Source organism: Temnothorax curvispinosus, unplaced genomic scaffold (assembly GCF_003070985.1).
Source record: "Temnothorax curvispinosus isolate PA1 unplaced genomic scaffold, ASM307098v1 QBEX01002829.1, whole genome shotgun sequence".
In the NCBI taxonomy this organism is placed as follows: Eukaryota; Metazoa; Arthropoda; class Insecta; order Hymenoptera; family Formicidae; genus Temnothorax; species Temnothorax curvispinosus.
This window is the reverse complement of record NW_020212609.1, coordinates 1-16,310: the sequence shown is the minus strand read 5'-3', so window position 1 is coordinate 16,310 and position 16,310 is coordinate 1. Positions and strand designations below refer to the sequence as shown.

Sequence of the window (16,310 nt, the reverse complement as noted above, 5' to 3'; positions counted from 1 at the left end):
CGCCGTTCACCACTCGACGATGCGCGAGCCGCGAAGGCGCGAAGCTTCTCCTCCTTTCTCCTTCTTCTCCCCTTCCTTCCCCGCGCGTCGAGGAACTCGTGAATTCGCACGCGAGCGTCCCTCCACGACAAAGCACGGTTTCTCTTCTGTCCTTTACTCCTTTCCCCTCCTCCACCCCCCGCTCCCTACTCTTCTTTCTCTTCTGTTCGTGTGCCTGCACTTTTTGCACTCGGAATCTTCGCTCTCTCTTTCTCCAACGCCCAATTGTATGTGTTTATCTCGTTTCAAGGTGTAGAAATTTCTGGGAATTTCAAGCAACGCGAACAAATCTACGTTGGCAGCATCGTCCGTTTCGCAGCGCTAACCTAACCTCCAAAGCCCCGAGCGCGACTGTGGCATCCCCGACCGACAGAGGACGCGACCGAGCGTTTCGTCAGCATTCGGCGCATTGCATTCACGAGGACCTTTCGCCGAGGGTTACGGACAAATTTTCGTAAAATGGTAAACAAGTCGGATTACTAACTAAACCGGCGCCTCCCGGTGACTCGATTCTACGGCCGGGACGCCGTGCCCGCGTCGTTCGACGGTCGTGCGCGATTTCACGATCCCGTTCGCGTGAACCGGTGTTTTTGCATTCGACGTTAAGGTTATCTCTTCCCCGCGAGCTCCCGGTCGCACGATTACGAGATGTTGCGCGATCGTCGAAACGACTCGCGAAATTTCCTTTGCTCGCAAAAACGCATCAACTCCATTCATGGTTATTTAACAAATCATATCAACGGTGAGACGTATGTCCTGCGACGCACGTTTCCCCCGTGAAATTTATCCTTCAGTATGATTATCGAGTAACGTTAACGGAAGCAAAAGATTCGCGTGTGCTCGATTGTCAGTAAAATTGCACGGATGACAATCGTCGGTCCAAAGCGAGGATTGTAAATGATGTTGCAACAGTTGCAGAACGTCGCATCATGCAGAGCGAACTTGAAAGGAGCCGCGAGATTGGTGAGATCCACGAGGAGCCTGAGAGATGGCTCGAGGGACCGCGTGCTGTCGCCTACGCTTCCACCGACGTCGACGGAGCTGCTCGATACACAAATGCAGTCGGTAAGTTCCTTGCCACGGAGAGATAAGTAACGCCCAATGATAAGCAACGACGCTTTTGCAGTTTCGAATGTATTCAAATCCGGCACGGCGGCCGAGCTTTCTCTCTCAGTTTGTCGAGAACATCAAGCAGGAGATGCAGAAGAACAAGGAGATGAAAGAGTCGTTGAAAAAGTTCAGAGAGGAAGCTCAGAAACTGGAGCAATCAGAAGCGTTGCAGACGGCGCGACAAAAGTTCCAAGCTGTCGAATCCGAGGCCAGTAAAAGTTCGGAAGTGATTAAAGAAAAACTGGACACGATTAAAGGAAAGGTATACGTATATGTGCAATGTCAATTTGTACGGTGATAGTGTAAAGCATGTATGATTAATACAAGTTTCTGTTTAAAAGGTGCAAGAAGTTATCGAGGAGGCGAGTAAGAGTGAATTAGGCAAACGCGCCGGCCAGTTAGGCGAAGAGATCACGAAATCGGCCAAAGGTGCGGCAGAGACGATCACGGAAAAGAGCCAAGCGCTCGGTAAGACGGGTGCATTTCAAACGATATCGCACACCGCAGAGGCCGTAAGGAATGAACTTGACCAACATGGAATTCTAGGTAGATAGATTTGGCTGAATAGACAAGAGAGTTGAAAGCAGGTTAAATTTCATTATTGCTTGATGCAGGCAAAGTTTACGTTGCCCCTAAAAAGCTAAGAAAGAGGAACGAAGTGCCAATAGAGCCTAAAGAAATTATGCCTGATCAGAAAACGACAGGCGTGGAAGTGCACAGGGACTACATGTTTTCCAATGCTTGGCAAAATTTTAAGGTACCTATCGCACAGTGTCTCGTAGATTTTACGCAAATGTGTAAGCGGTATTCAATGGACATTAATAAATTCCTTTATTTAACGTATCGGATGTTTTTTTAAAGGACAATAATCCATACGTGAATAAGGTAATGGACTGGAAGATGAAATACGACGAGTCAGATAATGCCGTACTACGCGCTTCCAGATTGCTTACGGATAAGGTTTCGGACATTATAGGCGGGCTGTTTCAAAAGACCGAGCTGTCGGAGACGCTTACAGAGATCTGTAACCTGGACCCCACTTTTAGTAAAATACAATTCTTGAAGGACTGCGAGACCGACTTTATCCCGAATATCCTTGAGGCGATGGTCAGAGGCGACCTCGAGATTCTGAAGGACTGGTGTCACGAGGGACCTTACAACATAATTGCGCAACCGCACAAGGAAGTGAAGAAGTTAGGCCACTATTCGGATAGTAAAATTCTAGGTATGTACATATAATTCGTTAATTTATACGCGATGCTGTCTCGAAATCGTAAAAGGTAAAGAAAGAAATATCGATTGCAGATATCGACAATGTGGATCTGGTGATGGGTAAGGTGATGGAACAGGGACCAGTTTTAATAATTAGCTTTCAATCTCAGCAAATCATGTGCGTGAGAAACTCGAAGCACGAGGTGATCGAGGGAGATCCCCAGAAAGTGATGCGGGTCAATTACGTCTGGGTACTGTGTCGCGATCGAACGGAACTCAATCCCAAGGCCGCGTGGCGTTTGCTCGATCTTAGTGCCACCAGTTCGGAGCAGCTGGTATAGTGTGTGAACGAACGGAAACAAATTGAACTACTCGAACGTTTACGCGGTCAAGTGGAGTCGTCGCGCAGTGGTGTCATCCGTGTACATTGTCGTTATCATTCACACTACGAATAAGTAACCGAACGTGACGAGGATTTCCTTAACGATCGTGTTAAACGATCACCGATCTAGCGTACATAGTGCACAGAGTATTTCCTGTAAATCGGAATGTTTATGTATGTATACAAAATTTTAGCAACTCAGTATCTGTAAATTTTTATTGTACGTGATGTAAGTACATACACGTTGCTAAGTTATCACTTACAAAATAATATATTTATAAATGCATCGAAATCAATTGTCCGATACATGATTTACGATTACGTATAGCTTGCTATTATTTAAAAAGTAGGTCATAAAATAATAATTCTTTTATCGTGCGCATAACCGAAGTATCGAGTAATATTTGATTGTATTTATCGATTATTGTTATACACTTTTCGTTTAACAAAATTATCATGCTATCTTATATAGAATTTTGAAACAGAACGTTGAATAATAGAAATTATATTGCAGATTGTTAAAATTAACATATTAATTTTCGTACGATATTTATATTGTCGATTATATAACAAGAACGAGCCAATTTTTGCATTGACAGTAAACGGAGAAGGAAGAAGATTGTGTTCTATTGACGAGACGATTATAGAATCATACTTTTTAAATGCTAAAATCAATAACGTAAAGAATAATTACAGATATTAAAGATTCTCAAAACTAAAAATATTCTCATCATATTCAAAATATATTTTAATTATGTGTATTATTACCACGAGAGCCGATGCATATATCTAATATGTTGGAATTGGTTGGAAGTATATTCAGATACATTTATATATATATATATGAATGTACATATGTATACATGCACAAGCTGATATTAACGAATAATTATAGTGTACAATTGATTAAATTATAAAGAGAACTGTTGATTATTTTTTAAAGACTATATTATACGAGTTTTAAGCTTAGATCGGTTTGGATCGAAACGGAATAAAATGATGAATAAGCAAACGGTTATAGTATTATTTTTCTATTTAAGATAAAAACCATCATATCGTATATAGGCAAGCGAAATACTAGTATTATTAAAGATGATAAAAATCTAAGCTACCTTTTTTTATTCTTCCATAACGTTATACTGTGTTGTAATCTTTATATAAATGTACAGGACGAGTTATAATATTACACAATTTTGAAGCAAAATATTCTGATCAACGTGTCACGTTCATGTTCGCTTCGACCTGAGTTTACTCGCAAACGCAGGACTCTGCGGATCGGTCAGCTGTTTCGTCGCTTTAGCAATTATCGGCGCTTTGTACGCCGGCATCGGTCTGGCTTTTACTTCCGTTAGCTTGCGCAGCTTTGCCTTCATCTCTTTCTCAGATTCGAGCCTCTTCTTTTCTGCTTCCTGACGCTTTGCCTCCTCCTCCATTTCCTTGCGCCTCATCTTCTCGTCAAACTCGGATCGTTCTCTCGCCCGCTTATCAGTGTTCAATTTCGGCGGATAAGCTTTTAACGGTGCTTTCTGTGCTTTATCAACAGTGCAAACGGAGTTCGTCGACTTTGGAATATGCTCTTTCTTCACCTTGGATTCAACATTCGGCTCTTTGTTTTCCTGATCTTCCGCCTGTTCGCTTACCGTACTCTTCTCCCTCGCTAAAAGATGCTCTTTCGATCTACCGCGGACCATTACGGGTTTGAAGACCGGTGCCGGATTCGCGCGGAACACACGTGCCCGCTTATCCTCTTCGAGCATCTGTTTCACCAACTGCTCCTTTCTTTCAAATACTTTCCTGTCCCGATCATCAAAGCTGAATGGACACGGTAAGATGGATTTTTTTGTATTCTGCTGCTGCTGCTGTTTGCCCACAGGCGTCGGTGGCTTTGAGAAATTTGGCACTGGTCTGGCATGGAATTCTGTCTTCGTATTGTTGGCCTCTTGCAAACTTTTCAGCCGTTGTTCCTTTTTCATCTGCAGATCCTTGTTGCGCGCCTCGAAGCTGAACGGCATAATGCGCGTCGCGTTCTTCACGACACTGGTGTCTTTTGGAACACCAAAGAACGTTATCTCCTCACGTTCTACAGTGATACCCGAGGGATCAGTTACCACCTTCGTGACCATGTTCTTCGGACCGGATGAAACTTTATCGCGATGTGGCTGCGGACTTTTGGATTTATGCACGTTTGTGGCACAAGCTTTCTCATTGGATTGTGTAGAATTACGCACGGCTGCCGTAGACTTCTTTGCGACGGTTTTTGTTACCATTCGTGATTTTCGCAATACGCTAGGCGGTATTGGATTAGCCTTTATTTGATATTTCTTCATCTCCTCAATTTCCAATTCCTCGCGCTCTTCTCGGCTCAGCACGGTAACAGGACGCGTTCTGGTTTTCGACATGAGCGCCGGCGAAATCGGTATCGTCGTTTTCAGACGGTTCTGCGTCAGCTTTGACATATTAACCGACATACTCACGTTCGGCTTACTGCTTCTGGTGCGGAAACGTTCGGGAGTCTCAGTTTGGAAGCGCGACACCGCCTCCGCTAGACTGATGTATTTCCTGTTAGCTGGCACGCAGCGTTTCGGCTTCGTCTTCAAGCTTCGTCTATAATGCTGCCAGGTAATAATCATTTGGCTATCCAAAGGCGGTGTTCGAATACCATTCTCGATCGCAGCGTCCACATCGTCTTGACTGTCCTCTTCCTTGGCTTCCTTATTGTCGTCCGTTAATTCTTCTGATTTATTCTCAATTCTTAATTCTTGCAACTCTTCGTCATTTTCATTGCATTCCTCATCGTCTGTCCCGTTAAATTTCTCATTATCTTCTTTGTGCTCTTCGTTATTTTTCTCATTACATTCCTCATCGTCTTCCTCGTTTTGTTTTTCTTTCTTAAGTTTGGTGTCATCTACTAGATCGTTTGGTCTCTTGGAAGCATCGTCCTCAGTGTGATTTTCATCTTGCTTCAACAGGGCATGACTAACCGACATTTCCTTCGTACTTGCAGATGTGTCGTTGATTTGCATGCAGATACTTTTGTTAACTTTCGTGGATTTTCTCAGGGAATCTTGGCCAGATGGAACGTATTTATTCTTTACGCTGCGACAGCCGACAGATCTGGACGATTTAACGAGTTTAGACTTATTCGGCGTTTTGAAAGTATTCGACTCGTGGGTGGTTTTGTTCAGTGCTTCTCGAATTTTAGGTGGTTTCTTACAGAGCTCCAATTTCCTCATCGCATCACTCAGCACTTGGTCGTAAGTGGTCTCTCCTATTACCTCCTTATTATTACGATTTTTCGGAGAGATCACTTTGATAGGAGTACTCTTTATAATATCCAAGTCTGCCTGTGCCTTTGTGCTAGCGCACGTAACGTCCAACTGAGACATGGGCTGAGCGTTCTTTGTATTGTCGGAAGAATCGCAGAGATCCTCCATACGTTCGTGTACCATATGCTCTTTATCGAAGAAATCATGAATTCGTGCCGGACTGGAAGTCTCGTTAAAATCTACCCACTGTGGTGCGTGTAGGTCACAAAAATCTGTCATGATGTCAATCTGCAAGATGTATAGCGTGCACGAAATATATACTGTTTCAAGTCATAAAGAGAAAAACAATCGCTGTGATATGTCAAAATGCCATCCAACAGTAGCTCATAATAATCTGCAACATAAAAATTTGAAATCTTTAATATCCCAGAAACGTATCTAGCATTGAGAGACTAACAATCTACAGTTAAATATATAATTTATAAACTTTCAATTCTAAATTATAGTCATCTTTGTAGTTTAATTATTCCCAAGCTACGATGACTGATATGGCACGTCAACAAGTAAACACAAGTGGAATGTATTAGTGAAGCACAATTATACGTATCAAAGCACAAGAACTGGATAACCATTTCGAAACATGTGTTTCAATCTTAACGATTATATATGTGAAGTTTCAAATCTCTTTACCAATTTAAGAAGCACAATACCAATCCTTGCACTTACAAAGATAAGTGACGTCGAATGCTACTTTTTTATCAGATAAAGCTACGGTCAACGTGATGCTTCAAAGCATTTGTAGCGTCACGTTGACTGTAGCCTAAGGCTGCGTTTGGAAACATCACCCAGGTATACATGGGTATACTCCCTTCTCCTAACTCGCTGAGATAGAAAGAGAATGGAGTATACTCGTATACACTCGGATGACGTTTCCCAACGCAGCCCAACAGATATTGTTTCGACTCAATCTTCAGTGCTGAATCTGAGAAACTCCCGATATGAGAGAGTCTGAAATCTTATGCAACGTGACATGATTTATTTGTTTCTATAAATTATAGAAATGATATTGTTTTAACAGAGAAATATTTATCAATATCCGCAGCTATAAATAGCTTTCTGTATTATCACCGTCAGATTCAACACCGTCCTTGCGGAATCAAAATAAAGGCCGGTGAGACGTACTTACGTGTAGCTACCACGTTGTATTTACGTTTGTTATTCACGTGTCTCTCGTCACACAAACTGCTCGTCGACGACTCGTGTGCTCCACAAGTTCGTTCTCCCTGCGATCTCCCGTATCTTCGACGACTACAGCTCGCGAGCTCGACACTCGATTGATCAGATATCCTCGAAGGCGGGACAGAGCGAAATGTCAGCAAACGTTCCGCGAGCCAACGATGGAAACGCGTACGTTGCACGCGTTCAAGTTCGAATCGCTCGGTGCCTCGTCCGGATTGGTCGCGTTGTTGCTAGCCGAAGTTTCACGCATGCGCATCAAACGCGACGTGTAACTAGAGTAAAAAAAAAAAAAACTTTCTTTGAATACGCTAGCCTTTTTCCGACCGCTTTTCTGAAAATTACGTGATTTACCTGCATATTTCAGTATTGAATAATTTTTGTTTTCTTCGCTGTGCCGAGATTTTCGCGGCCGCAATATTTCGCACTGGCGTTGTGTTGCTCGTTATCGCAATGCGCATGCGCGACAAACCCGCCAAATCGTAAATCATCACGATTGGCTGTTGAATTGGCACGCGTTTTCATGAAGGCAAACCTTAAATCCGAAAAATTCCTACGTCGATACATGCCTGTGACGAATTCCCGCCAAAATGGAATTTCAAAATCTTCAATTTTCATAGAATCGTTTAAAACAATTAGCAGCAGTAAATCATTGTATATAACAATTATAAAAATAAATTAATTGCACCAAAATCGTGAATATTATATTACGTATAATTTTATCGCTAACTTTCTTCAATATCATTAAGAAAATTTTAAGTTATTACTAATAAAAATTGTGGTTATTTTATGAAAAAATATAATTTATTTGATAAATATTTCTTATCATTGGTTTAGAAATATTATGCCTATAATTATACGGAGATATTATAATTTTTCCTATTATTCCTTTGGACAGTGCAAAAAAGTTTCGTTTTTTTTTATTCCTCGGCCAATTGCACCAACAGTCCACTTCGTTAATTTTAGCCAAAACTTCTCTTAATCAATAGCCTCTATAACTTATAAATTCATTGCTAAAATTAAATAATTATTACAGTTTGCTACATTAAACACAATCTTAATAAGAATCTCTAAGTACAAGAAAAAAAGAAAAGATGAAATTAACTAAATATTCAAACAGTCGTATTTTGACTGATGACACAATTGGCCATATCTTCTCGCTTCAGTACATCTATCATGTTTCATGAAAATTACTCCAACTCCAGGAACTCCTCTTTCTCCTGCTTCAATTCCTTCACGGCACTCTCCAAGGCGAACAGATGCTCGTCTTGCACGCCAGGTGCTATCGTGCGCATCGCGGACGCCAGTTTATAGAGATATTCTACATTGGAGCCGCTGACGCCGCGCGAGACAATTATGTTCCTCGCGATGGTATCTATGCTCTCCATACCGGCGAAATTTGGATTATCTTCTTCACCTATGTAGATAGTGAGGTAGAACGGAGCTTCGTCCGAAGCGGTCGACAGCGAGGCCGTCGAGAAGCTCGTTCTCGAAAGATTGTTCAAAACCACATTGGCATTCGAGCCGGATTTTGAGAAGTCGCAGGGATAGAAGAGGACGGTTTTCTTTATGTAGCCACCCTTCTCTCGGAAATCCAAATGGTTCACCACGTTCTCTATGTTCTCGGAGGATATCTTGTAAGCGAGCCCCCATACCTCGTCGTCGGGATTGGTAGAGGCGAGCAACGTAACCACGCGTCCAGGCTGCAACAAGATGGAAATGCAGTTGAAGAGCTAAATTAATGGGAGTGGGAATCAAACGTTCTCTTCTCGAGGCAACGACGTGTTTCAAAGAGATACAAGATACAACTGTACAAACGAAAGAGATAAGCTACTGCAGCTATCAATATGCTGATCAAAGTCGCCTCGAGACGAACCCTCTTCCCAGCAGATACCACCCACCCTGTTGGGCACGCCTCTGTGGTCGGTACTCTTCTGATAGAACCGCCTGATATATCCCTTGATGTGACCGACGATCTTCTTCTCGTATGGAAAATCCGCTTTCCATATCAAGGAACCATAACCAAACACCCACATGCTCGCTCGCTTCGCCGACGCGTTCGCCGAAAGATTTCTTTTTACCGTCGACGACGACGATGATCACGTCGTGCGCCAATATAGATCTTGCCTGATCCCTCGGGTGACGAGCTTGTCTTTCAATGCCGCGACATAATTTGCAGGAGTATCCACTACGAAATTATGCTCCATGTTACATCCAGCGCGTCCGTTATGCCACGCGAATATAACCTCTTTATCGGTCCCGAATGCACGTAAAAACAATCGGGAAAAGAAATCACACGAGCCGCACGAGATCATGTATTTGAGAGATAAACAAAGAACTGGATGTGTCAAAAAAACCGAAAAAAAATTAAAAAAAATACTCAGTTCGGCACGTTAATTAAATAAATACCAATGTAAGAGAAAAATCGAATACACGTGAGTGACACGTGACAAAGATACGAAATGCGAATCAGTGGATGTCGAGAGGAGATCAGCGTGGAAGACACTTCGACGCATCATTTATGACAAAATAATGTAATTTCTTGTACGCAAAATGATGTCGTTATTATTACGCACGGACGTCCTCGCGATTCAATGCGTGGAAAATCACGTGCTTGTAGGTTAGTTAAGATTAATGAAATTACAATAATTATTTATAGTTTGTGTAATATTAATATTATTTCAATTATCTCTGAATTCTATAAGTTATTACTAGAATTCTATAATATTACAGAAAAATCTTGTCAGATATTAACAGAATTTGTTGAGGATTAATGATGCTTGGAATGCACAAAGCAAATCTGATGAAATTAAAATTAATTATAAATTTTTAAAACTTCATATATAAAATGTCTATTAATTGTCGTAGGTATGGGATCCATGCTTTACTTATACAAGGATGGCAAATTTGAGCGTAAATTGGATTGTCTGTATCCGAGTAATATACATGGGATTGTAGTAGGGGTAAATAATGAATTGGCTGTATTTGGCGCCAAGTCTATATGTGTCTGCAATATTGTCGAAATAGTGGACGATGTAAGGTATATAATTATTTTCAATTATGACCGAAATATAGTAATAAAATTTTATGTGATATCTCAAAACTAAATACCAGTGTGTTGTATAAAAGTAAGAAAAATTGTTATACGAACATAGATCTGTAGGGGCTATGGATCTGTGTTTATAAAATATTTCTTCTTATTTTTACTCACAGAGTATATTAACATAGTTTGATTTCAAGTTAAAACTTAATTGAAATATTCTGTATATGATCTACAATAATATGTTTTTTTTTGTGTGTTTGTAGCATTAGTAAACAAAGTACTCACCAATTCAATGATTGGATAATTGCCGTAAAGTGGATATCGTTCAAGGAACAAATGCAATTGGCAATTTTATTCGCTCATAATTATGTATCCATATATGACGTACTTAATAAAACTTCTCAAGTTATACGTTGTGAAGAAACGTGCATACTGTATCCTTTCATGACTTTCATTAATTAACTTGTTACAGAGAGAATTGATGTGATAATTTTCTTAATTAATACTTAGCTATGGCGGTTCTGTATCAGAAACTTGTCAAGAGAATTTAATCATTTTTAGTGGAACGGTGTTCCAAGAAATTTTAATATGGAAAATAGACAATAAATCTTGTGACACGAATAAAAGTATGCCAGTTTTGCATCGTTTAACAGGACATAAGGTTTGGCAATCACATTTAGAAGGAAGGAAAAGATTTTTAAATGAAATTCTTAACTTGCAAATTTATTCTAGGGTGTTATTTTCTCTGTCATTTGTGATCCGTACTCGCGATTTATTTGTTCCACGTCAGACGACAGAAGTGTCAGATTCTGGAGAGTAACGGAACATGAAAATTCCAGGAGCAATAACGTAAATTGGCAGACAGTAAAGATAGTACCGATAAAAACAATGTTCGTACATACGGCAAGAGTTTGGAAAGCTTTAATTAGAAATGAAGTTGTTTTGACGATAGGAGAAGTGAGATTAAAATTACATATGGAAGTTACAATTTATTTTTATGTATATATTTATAAAAATTTTCTGCTGTTTCAGGATTCACTTGTATGCACATGGTCGCTCTCGGGTGATTTACTTAATAAAACCTACTACAAAGCACCTATATGGAGCATTGATGTATCTGAAGACTATACAACGGTATATGTGGGCGGAGGTGATGGATCTGTATACATGCAACCTTTAGAAAACTACAAAAGCCCAGAGACAATTTCTCTATCTAGCAATGATACACATAACTTTCCGAAATATATTTCCTATTTGCATGATGGCGCAATTGTGGTCTTTACTGAATTAGGAACACTACTACATTACAACAAAGAAATGATGCATAAAAATACTATAGACTTGACGAAAGATCGCTATTATATTATGCAAGTTTCTCCAGATCGCAAATTGGTTGCCCTTGCATCTAGAGATGGATACATAGTAATATATGAAGGTAGGAACGTTTATTAGAATAAAAATCTTAATACTAACGTGAAAAGATATCTGTTATAGATATATTATCCTTTTTCATTCAAGTTCTTAATGAAATCAATTAATTTATAATATATTTTTAGACTTTTTTGGGACTTTACTGCAGCGTATGGAAAGCAAAATAATGAATTCACAAATCTTTTCTTTGCAATGGTTGAGCAATAATAAATTGATAGCATGTGGAGCAAATGGTCTTCTGAAATTATCTCGATTTATAAAGAATGGTATAATCACTTATGCAACTATGTCATAATGTGTTATCGAACATATTTAACATTAGGATTTTACAGATAAATATGATAATAAAGTAATAGCAGAATGCATATTACCACCCAGTAGAGAACGTTGGTTGACTGCAGCATCTATAATTCATACTCCTACATCGATGTTAATATGTGGAGACAGAGCTGGAAATATTTATGTATACAAGCTGGAATATAAAAGTTTTCATTCTGATGCAGTTATTGAAAAACCTATTCAAACATTTAATAAAATTCATGGTAAAATGGGAGTCCAGTCATTTTGTATATTTAGAGAAAAATTAATAACATCTGGACGCGATGGGATGTTGAGATTTTATCAAATACGTGCAGAGGACACAAAGCCTTTATTGATGCTGTATAAACAAAAAATGCCAATGGACTGGATTAGTGGCATGTTAAAAGTGAATAGAGACAAATTAAACGAAATACAAAAGGACGAGATTTTTTTTATATTTGGTTTTAGACAGGTAAATTGAATTTATATATTTATATATATATATAGATAAAATAGAAGAAATCTGTTTTGATAATAGTTATTATAATAATATTTTTAGGTGGAATTTATAATATACGATTTGTTGAATGAAAACGTAGTCGTCAGAATTCCTTGTGGTGGCGGTCATAGATCGTGGGACTGTATAATATCGCATACAAAAGCAAGTTTTGCTTACATAAAAGATAAACAAGTTCATGTACATGATTTATCTTATTCTCTTTTTCCTTCATGTCCTATTTTACAGGTATGTAACATTAATCTATTTAATCTGTTAAAAAGTACACAACCGTGTCTCTCCACATCAGTTTTCTTTTTTTGTAATCTAGAATGGTTTTCACACAAAAGAGATACGTTGCTTGCGATATGTACGATGGTGCGATGGTAATTTTTTCATATCCGGTGGTGAAGACTGCACTCTTCGTATCAGCGATGTTTCTGAATACGAACTTAAGCGGAATGCTTTCAAAAATGTGGGAATTTTCAATGGTCATCTGTCGGGCATAAAATGCATAAGCGTTATTCAGCTGTACGAATCTACGTTTCGATATCTAGCCTTTTCTGGTGGAGGGAGAGCACAGTTGAAGATTTGGGGAATAAACATCGCAGAAGGATCAATATATCATCATCAAGATCATGGAAGAGAAATAAACGTATCGTGTTCCGATGTAAATTCTCATATGCTGTATGGACAAAATCAATTTTCTAAAAAACCATGGCAGGAAGCTAAGCAATCCTGTATCGCAGAACCAGAAACACGTTATATGGATATTTATGCTTATTACTGTCACTTTGAGAGAAATCACGTATTAATCTTTATAGCTTGTGCAGATGGATATTTAAGGTAATATATTTGTGTTTATTTCATCAAGCGCGCTATGTGCTTAAAAGAGTTATGAAATAATACTATTTTTTCTCTCTCTCTTTATTCTTACAGACTACTTGTATATGATATTGTTTCTAACAATATATATTTGAAAGTATCCACCAAATACATAGATCGTTGCATTTTGAAAATGCATGTATTGTCACACGAATCCAAAGTAATTGTGTTAACCATGAGCACGGACGGAAAGTTACGTTTTTTCGATTTTACCGACGTGGTCTCGAAAATATATGAGGATGCAAATTCTGGAAACCAGAACATTATAAACTTCAACGATATTCCTTTCGCAGAATTTAGCCTGCATCAGTCGGGAATTAATTGTTTTCATTTCAAGCACATGCATGAAGATGAATATCTTTTGATTACGGGTGGCGATGACAATCTCCTCAGTGTCGTCTATTTTCAAATTTGCATATCCGAAAGTAATAAATTGTCGACTGAAATATTATCTAAATGGAGCACAGCGTCCGCGCATTCCGCACAAATCGTTGGTCAGTTAATGCTTATATGATCTTTTTTTAAGCTAATTGTATGTATATTGCATGTTGCGCAAGCCTTAGAACTTAAAAAAGTGTTCGATACCAACAGGTGTGAGATTTAAAGATGAGAAAATATATAGCGTGGGAATAGACCAACTATTTATTACCCACAAATACGTGTATTCCAATGGAGTCATATGTGTAGATATCTTAAATCAAGTATTTACGTCTGTTACGGATGTGCAAGGCATGGAGTTGTATTCTGAGACGTAAGTTTAAAAATCTGTCAGATAATATTATTATGTCCTCTTGCTTCACTGTTCTTACAAATGTGAATATTTTAACAGGGACGGTGATCATGTTTGTATATATGGACGAGGATTTGAAATACTGTCCGTTTGAAAGCGAAAGCAGGCGAAAGTCGTTATTCGTTTAACAATGAGATTTTTTTCTATGAAAATATCGTATATATATAGAATGGCATATTTGTATTGAATTATTATACATTTAAATGTGCAACAATAAGAACAATCGATTGTTCTGCATCTTTTTATTTAACTAGGTATTATTTTTTATAACAAAATGTGCGAAGTACGCTTAAACAAAATACAAAACTTCTAAAACAATAAACTTTAATTGTACAAATATGTAAGTAAAATGCAAATTTGCGTTATCTGTAAAATAAATAAAATTATCTAGTTTTTCAAGACGTGTGATTTTTATTAATGTTCTCGAAAGTTTGCCAACTAGCCGTCAGATGTCAGATTAATCGCGAAGAAAATGTCAATACAAGTGTGCGCGAAAACATTTTGACAGCATGATATTTTAACAATTCTCAGCGACATATTTGTGAAAATTACGTGATATATTTAATTATATTAAGATGTCGAGCATCACGATATCGGCCATAAGACCACGGACCAGTATCCTTGACAAATCCTTGAGCAAGGGTAAGGGAGAGGTTAGCTTAAGCTGCTTTGCCCTCCTGTTCTCCGAATTGGTGCAATATTGTCAAAACAGAGTCTACACCGTTCCGGAGCTGCAGAATAAGTAAGAAATCAAATTTATATTTCATCATTCATCTCGCGCTCGCTTGTCAGAGACGTTACATTGCCTTTCTGCTGTGACTAGATTGGCAGAGATCGGAGCAGAGGTTGGGCACAGGATAACGGATCTGCTCGTGGTACGGGAAAAGGGTGGCAAACGCGAGATAAAGCTGCTTAACGTGCTGCTGTTTGTCAAAAGTACGGTGTGGAAGTCCCTGTTCGGTCGAGAGGCCGATAAGCTGGAGCACGCCAACGACGACGAACGTACTTATTACATCATCGAGAAGGAGTCCCTGGTGAACAAATTCGTGTCGGTGCCCAAAGATAAGGGAAGCTTGAACTGCGCGTCCTTCGTCGCCGGTATCGTGGAGGCTGTACTTTGCGATCACGGCTTTGTAAGTGGTTTCGATTGTCCCACTTTTTGAGATAATTCATTGATCAATTCTTAAGCTTGCGTTTGTGTTCTGTGCACGTTCATATTTTTATAAGACCAGATTTGTAAAAAATGTTTCAAATGTTATTGCAGCCCGCTAAGGTAACCGCGCACTGGCACAAAGGAACCACGTACATGGTGAAATTCGATGACGCCGTTATCGCCCGCGACAAGCAACTGGAGGATCGGTAATAGAAAGAAAATAAAAACGTTACTGTAAACTATCTCTATAAAGTGAAAATATGTAATACCTGTACGCGAAGTTTATGAATTATTGTGATAAATCCACGAAATCTTTAATTGTTGTGTTAAACTCACATTTCATATATGTGTACCTTTTACATCTGAGACTGGTATTTTTCTTAATCAAGCCTTCAACGTTTTTTTCTTTGTCAATCTTATTTCTTCTAACGACGTACATTACGTTTAACATTATATATATATTGCTTGTTATAAATAGTTTATTTCGCTGTACAATCTAGCTAGGTACATCAACTGCCTTGTATCTTGTTAATATAATCATTTAACAGAATCTATGCGTTCTGACTTCATAAGGGATTTGCCCAGTGCGATACTTGTGTTCTCGATCTTCCTGTGAAAACAAACAAGTAATACACATTACATATTAATATATTTTATTTTACATAGCAGGTTCGCGTAGCTTGTTTCTTTACATCTGGCTTACCCTTCTGGTTTTTAATCCCAATGCAGTTACGATAATAAGACCCGCGATGAATCCAACTCGCGTGATGTATCCTACCACTGTAGGCACGAAGTGCATGCTGATCGATGTTTTCGCAGAGGCATATCTGTATATTCCTGTATCAAACTATATTCATAGAATAAGTAATTGCGTGATTATTTATTAAAATTGATTTACATTATCAAACACAATCATCATTTGCTATGTCTAAATAAGTTAAGTGTCTAGGTAAGAGACACAACAGAT

General features: G+C 38.8%; 5 protein-coding genes across 8 annotated transcripts; 3 read left to right on the top strand and 2 right to left on the bottom strand.

The window, feature by feature from the left end:
• Window positions 1–19: 19 nt before the first annotated feature.
• On the top strand, window positions 20–3,755 carry LOC112451969 (mitochondrial import inner membrane translocase subunit TIM44). The gene is made up of 7 exons (XM_025011936.1): window positions 20–501; window positions 952–1,104; window positions 1,166–1,411; window positions 1,491–1,695; window positions 1,764–1,906; window positions 2,011–2,374; window positions 2,455–3,755. The coding sequence occupies exons 1-7, from the start codon at window positions 499–501 to the stop codon at window positions 2,700–2,702; spliced, it is 1,362 nt and encodes a 453-aa protein (XP_024867704.1). The 5' UTR covers window positions 20–498; the 3' UTR covers window positions 2,703–3,755.
• Window positions 3,756–3,844: 89 nt separating this feature from the next.
• Window positions 3,845–7,520, bottom strand: LOC112451967 (targeting protein for Xklp2 homolog). 3 transcript variants are annotated; one of them, XM_025011934.1, is made up of 2 exons: window positions 7,192–7,520; window positions 3,845–6,403 (listed from the first exon to the last, which is right to left on the bottom strand). In XM_025011934.1, exon 2 carries the CDS (start codon window positions 6,286–6,288, stop codon window positions 3,970–3,972), a length of 2,319 nt encoding a protein of 772 aa, XP_024867702.1. In that variant the 5' UTR covers window positions 6,289–6,403; window positions 7,192–7,520; the 3' UTR covers window positions 3,845–3,969. The 3 variants fall into 3 exon arrangements, with proteins under 3 accessions (XP_024867702.1, XP_024867701.1, XP_024867703.1); XM_025011933.1 differs by having other exon boundaries at window positions 7,196–7,520; XM_025011935.1 differs by lacking the exon at window positions 7,192–7,520 and adding an exon at window positions 6,497–6,564.
• A 558-nt stretch (window positions 7,521–8,078) lies between these two features.
• LOC112451958 (putative glutathione-specific gamma-glutamylcyclotransferase 2) lies at window positions 8,079–9,497 on the bottom strand. Its single transcript, XM_025011896.1, has 2 exons — window positions 9,147–9,497; window positions 8,079–8,948 (listed from the first exon to the last, which is right to left on the bottom strand). The coding sequence occupies exons 1-2, from the start codon at window positions 9,279–9,281 to the stop codon at window positions 8,436–8,438; spliced, it is 648 nt and encodes a 215-aa protein (XP_024867664.1). The 5' UTR covers window positions 9,282–9,497; the 3' UTR covers window positions 8,079–8,435.
• A 278-nt stretch (window positions 9,498–9,775) lies between these two features.
• Window positions 9,776–14,535, top strand: LOC112451957 (WD repeat-containing protein 6). Of its 2 annotated transcripts, XM_025011894.1 has the most exons (13): window positions 9,776–9,865; window positions 10,114–10,285; window positions 10,552–10,722; window positions 10,799–10,949; window positions 11,021–11,245; window positions 11,321–11,723; window positions 11,845–11,985; window positions 12,052–12,491; window positions 12,579–12,764; window positions 12,847–13,361; window positions 13,455–13,894; window positions 13,992–14,151; window positions 14,230–14,535. In XM_025011894.1, exons 1-13 carry the CDS (start codon window positions 9,799–9,801, stop codon window positions 14,282–14,284), a joined length of 3,126 nt encoding a protein of 1,041 aa, XP_024867662.1. In that variant the 5' UTR covers window positions 9,776–9,798; the 3' UTR covers window positions 14,285–14,535. The 2 variants fall into 2 exon arrangements, with proteins under 2 accessions (XP_024867662.1, XP_024867663.1); XM_025011895.1 differs by lacking the exon at window positions 9,776–9,865 and having other exon boundaries at window positions 10,189–10,280; window positions 14,230–14,534.
• Window positions 14,536–14,651: 116 nt separating this feature from the next.
• Window positions 14,652–15,661, top strand: LOC112451959 (trafficking protein particle complex subunit 5). Its single transcript, XM_025011898.1, has 3 exons — window positions 14,652–14,932; window positions 15,014–15,323; window positions 15,455–15,661. The coding sequence occupies exons 1-3, from the start codon at window positions 14,766–14,768 to the stop codon at window positions 15,551–15,553; spliced, it is 576 nt and encodes a 191-aa protein (XP_024867666.1). The 5' UTR covers window positions 14,652–14,765; the 3' UTR covers window positions 15,554–15,661.
• Window positions 15,662–16,310: the final 649 nt, after the last annotated feature.